We start from the raw sequence: 4,528 nt of genomic DNA, 5'->3' as shown, positions 1-4,528 counted from the left end.
GGAGGTTGGAGGTTTAAGACAACACAGCAGAGGAGCCAGAGAGTGGCTTATATCACAGAGCAGTTCTGGCTGGAAGGTCCCTGCTCTCTGATACATCCCACCGGCGGATCAGCACTGTTCATTGTACCTTGTGTCCTGGCTTTTACAACAGCACTGGAGGTATGTGCAACAACAGAATATGGAATAAGGGAGTGTTGTGTTCCATCACTAGCACTCAGGTTCCATGTGTTCCAAATTTCCACATGCGCCCCCACCCCCCCCACCCATCAACTTCAGGCATTGCTCCATATTTAATACACAGAACCGCAGAATCCAAACAGAACTTTTATCCGATATGTCAGAACTCCTAAGAAATTATTTGACTTGGGAACTTCCATTCCCTGTTCTCATTGTTCACTGTCTCCAAAGTCAATAGTGTGGAAGCTTAGCATTCCATTTGAGTGCGTGTGTGGGACCATGGTGGGTTTTACGGGGGGGATATTGAGCAGTGATTACACTGCCTATGTCAGAAGAGAGGGAAGAGGAGGAAGGGGGAGAAGGTGGGGGGGGATGAAAGAATATAAATGTCTTACAGGGTTACTAAGGTTAGGACTGTGTGTGTGCGGGTGTATATACATGTAAACATGTGTGTGTGTGTATGTCTAACCTTATCCAGCTCGCTGGAGAGCTTCTTGTTCTCCTCAGTGAGTAGAGTCCTCTCCCTCTCATACTTCTGTTTGTATTCCGACTCAAACTCCTCGCGCTCGCTTTGGCTGTTACACAAAATAACACACAAATAAAACACATTCATCACATACTCAAACTGCCACAAATCCATCATATTAAAGTATTGTCCTCTGATAGTGTTTAAAAACACATACCAGATCAAATCTGTTCAATCTAACCACTTAACATCAAGATCTTCAGTCAAATAATAAGAGAACAAGTTTGCAAGCTTCCTGCTAAAACTAAGACTGGGATTGTTGTTTTGTTTTGAAGGTTTCTGGTTGTACTGGGATAAGGAAAGGGATTCAGACCAGGGTAGGGTAGCAGGCGAGCAGACTATCGGTGCTAATGCTACACAGGGGCACAGGGATTCAGAACAAGGCTAGGCTAGCAGGCTAACTGACTACCAGAGCTAATGCAAAACAGGGGCACAGAGGTTAGGATGAGTTATCCAAAATTACCTCATGTAACCCTCGCTGTAGGAGAGAGGAAAGAAACAAATCACCTTGGTCCAGATGTATACACACACCACACACACACACACACACACACACACACACACACACACACACCACACACACAGACAGAGCAGGACATTCAATCATACATACATTGTGAATACACACAAAAAACACCACCTAAACACTAGAGATGTATCCGAAGCCGAATTTGTTATTCAGATTAGCATTATACTATCGAATTTTGGATATTTTGATTAAATACTCCTGTTTGTTGATACAAAAAATAAACATGAACTGTCAAGAAACACGATTAAAACGACTTCCAGCTCCACCCGTTTCCGTTCTATCCGAAAACAGATGTGTCAACCTCCCCACCCACCCCACCCAAACACCCCACACACCCACCCCACACACCCACCCCACACACCCCCACCCAAACACCCCACACACCCACCCCACCCACCCCACCCAAACACCCCACACACCCCACCCCACACACCCACCCCACACACCCACCCCACCCACCCCACCCAAACACCCACACACCCACCCCACACACCCACCCCACACACCCACCCCACACACCCACCCCACCCCACCCCACCCATACACCCCACCCACCCACACCCACACACCCACCCACCCCACCCACCCACCCACACACCCACCCACCCACCCCACACACAACACCCACCCCACCCACCACCCCCACCCACCCCACACACCCACCCCACCCACCCACCCCACACACCCCACACACCCACCCCACACACCCACCCACACACCCCACCCACCCCACCTCTCTCGGCGTGTCCTTGTCCAGCCTTGTCTCGGAGCACCAGGATCTCCTTCTGCAGGGTGAGTTGCTGGCTCTCGGCCTCCCTCAGCTCCTTCCTCAGGGCCTTGAGCTCGGCGGCGTGCTGGGCCTCGCGCCGCCCGCGCTCCTCCTCCAGCAGCACGGCCTTCTTCTCCAGCTCGGCGCGCATACGGCCCGCCTCCGGGCCCGCCTCCAAGCCCACCGCCCCCCGACGCAGGGCCCACCGGCTTCTGCTGTGGGGGGGGGAGAGGGACACAGGAGAGAGATGAGGTGTGTGTGTGTGGTGTGTTTGAGGTGTGTGTGTGTGGCGTGGTGTGTGTGTGTCCTACCTTCATTCCTTCCAGTTCGTCCTCCAGCTGTCTGCTGTACTGCTCGCTGCGTTCTCTCAGCTTCCTCTCCTTCTGGGCTTCTGCTGTCTGCTCTTCAAACTGGGCCTCCAGCTGCACACCACACACACACACACACACACACACACACACAAAGACACGCACACACAAGCCAGAGTACTGAGTCAAGCTACATCTATAAGATATACATACCAAAACTTCCAACCACACCACACCTACACAAACACACCCTCCACACACAGCCTCATCCTCCACACACCACAGTACACTACCACGAGCACGGCGTCTACTCTACCTCCTTCCTGCCCCTCTCTGCCTTGCGCACCTCGGCCCGCAGGCCCTCCACCCTCTGGGCCAGAGCCTCCATCTCCTCCTCGCGGTCGCGGAGCTGCCGGCCCAGCCGCTGCTTGGCCGTGCGCAGCTCCGTCAGCCGCTCGTTGAGCTCGGAGAACTCGTGCAGGGCCAGCTTCCTCTGGGCCTGCGCCTCCTTCAGCTCCCTGGTCTGGGCCTTCAGCTTGTCGCTCGCCTCCATCAGGTCCTGGAGGAGGGGAGAGGTGGGTGAGGGAGGGGGCATGCGTGCATGTACTTACACACACACACACACACACCCATACACACGCATGCGTGTGTACATATACAAGCAGACACACACACATTTTCACGTACACGCACCTTCCACACACTTCTAGGTGTGTGTGTGAGTGAGAACCCACCTTGTGCAGGTCGTCTCTCTCCTGCGTGAGGCTCTTCATCTGCTTCTCCATGCTCTTCATGTGTTTAGAAGAATCCTCCAGGTTTCTCCGAGCACTAGACACCTCATCCAACTGCTGCTCCAGCTGGCCCGAGTCTGACACACACACACACACACACAAAGTTTGGGTACTGTGTGTTGTACATAAAGGGACTGTGTTGTGTGTAAAACGTTACATTGGATGTAGATGGTTCTGACAGCAGTACTGGAGCTCCCAGCTGTGAGTTCTGACCTGCAGGTGTGTGTGTGTGTGTGTGTGTACAGGCTGGAGGCTGACTTGCAGGTGTGTGTGTGTACAGGCTGGGTGTGGGTTCTGACCTGCAGGTGTGTGTGTGTGTGTGTGTACAGGCTGGAGGCTGACTTGCAGGTGTGTGTGTGTGTGTACAGGCTGGGTGTGGGTTCTGACCTGCAGGTGTGTGTGTGTGTGTGTGTGTGTGTGTACAGGCTGGAGGCTGACTTGCAGGTGTGTGTGTGTACAGGCTGGATGTGGGTTCTGACTTGCAGGTGTGTGTGTGTGTGTGTGTGTACAGGCTGGGTGTGGGTTCTGACCTGCGATCTGCTTCTTGAGGAGGTCGATCTCCGTCTTCAGGCTCCGTATTTCCACCTCCCTGCTGGGGGAGAGGGGCGGGGCGGGGGGCGGGGCTGGGTGGGGCTGGGCGGGCCCCTCCCCTGGGCCCCCTGGGTGCTGCATGGCCTGCACGGTCTTGGTGGACTCTGCAACACACACCAGCCAGGCAGTAGATGTGTGAGTGTGTGTGTTTGGGGGCGTTAGATAAGTGAGTGTGTGTGAGAGCGGGTGTGTGTGTGTGTGTGAGCGCGCCCCCTCACCCTGCAGCTTGCGGCTCAGTTCCAGCTTCTCCTGCTCCAGGCGTTGGATCCTGCGCTCGTACGCCTCGGTCGCCAGGCTGTCCTCCAGGCCGCGCTGCACACACACGTCCTCCTGGCCCGCCGACGGCTCCCGCAGACAGCCCCGGTCTGACAGAGTACTGGAGGGGGGACCGGGAGGGGGGGGGGACGTTAGGAGGGAAAGGGGGGAGGAGAGGAGGAGACAGGGGAGGAAAGGAGGAGAGGGGGGGAGGAGAGGAGGAGACAGGGGAGGAAAGGAGGAGAGGGGGGAGGAGAGGAGAGGAGTCAGACAGTCACAAGAGAGCAGAGAAAACGTAGCGGAACTAAAATAACAGAGTCATCATCATTATCTCTTAATATAGACGGGGGTGAAGAAACCGCAATAAACAAACAACTACTGTACTCTCTGGGTCTGGGTTGTTAAAAATGAAACAAATAAACAAGCTTTTACGCCACCTAATACCTAATTTCCTCAGGGGGTTTCAAACCGGGCGGGGGGGGGGGGTCTCCTCTACTCACCATTTACTGGTGTATGTGAAGCCCACAAAGGGCAGGTGGTGACCAGAGAACGCTGTGTGAGAGGGAGGGGGCATGGTCTCCT

General features: G+C 54.7%; 1 protein-coding gene across 1 annotated transcript in view; it reads right to left on the bottom strand.

The window, feature by feature from the left end:
- Window positions 1–4,528, bottom strand: part of cdc42bpab (CDC42 binding protein kinase alpha (DMPK-like) b) — a 48,930-nt gene that overhangs the window by 18,362 nt on the left and 26,040 nt on the right. Inside the window, 10 exon segments of the mRNA XM_062466888.1 lie at window positions 647–752; window positions 1,966–1,985; window positions 1,988–2,191; window positions 2,193–2,216; window positions 2,313–2,423; window positions 2,626–2,868; window positions 3,044–3,177; window positions 3,631–3,795; window positions 3,910–4,067; window positions 4,447–4,526. Of these exon segments, the coding sequence (XP_062322872.1) occupies window positions 647–752; window positions 1,966–1,985; window positions 1,988–2,191; window positions 2,193–2,216; window positions 2,313–2,423; window positions 2,626–2,868; window positions 3,044–3,177; window positions 3,631–3,795; window positions 3,910–4,067; window positions 4,447–4,526 (1,245 nt within the window).

The sequence above is a fragment of the Osmerus eperlanus genome, chromosome 8, assembly GCF_963692335.1.
Source record: "Osmerus eperlanus chromosome 8, fOsmEpe2.1, whole genome shotgun sequence".
Lineage (NCBI taxonomy): Eukaryota > Metazoa > Chordata > Actinopteri > Osmeriformes > Osmeridae > Osmerus > Osmerus eperlanus.
Note: the sequence above shows the minus strand (reverse complement) of the source record. Positions and strands in the feature narration are given on the sequence as shown.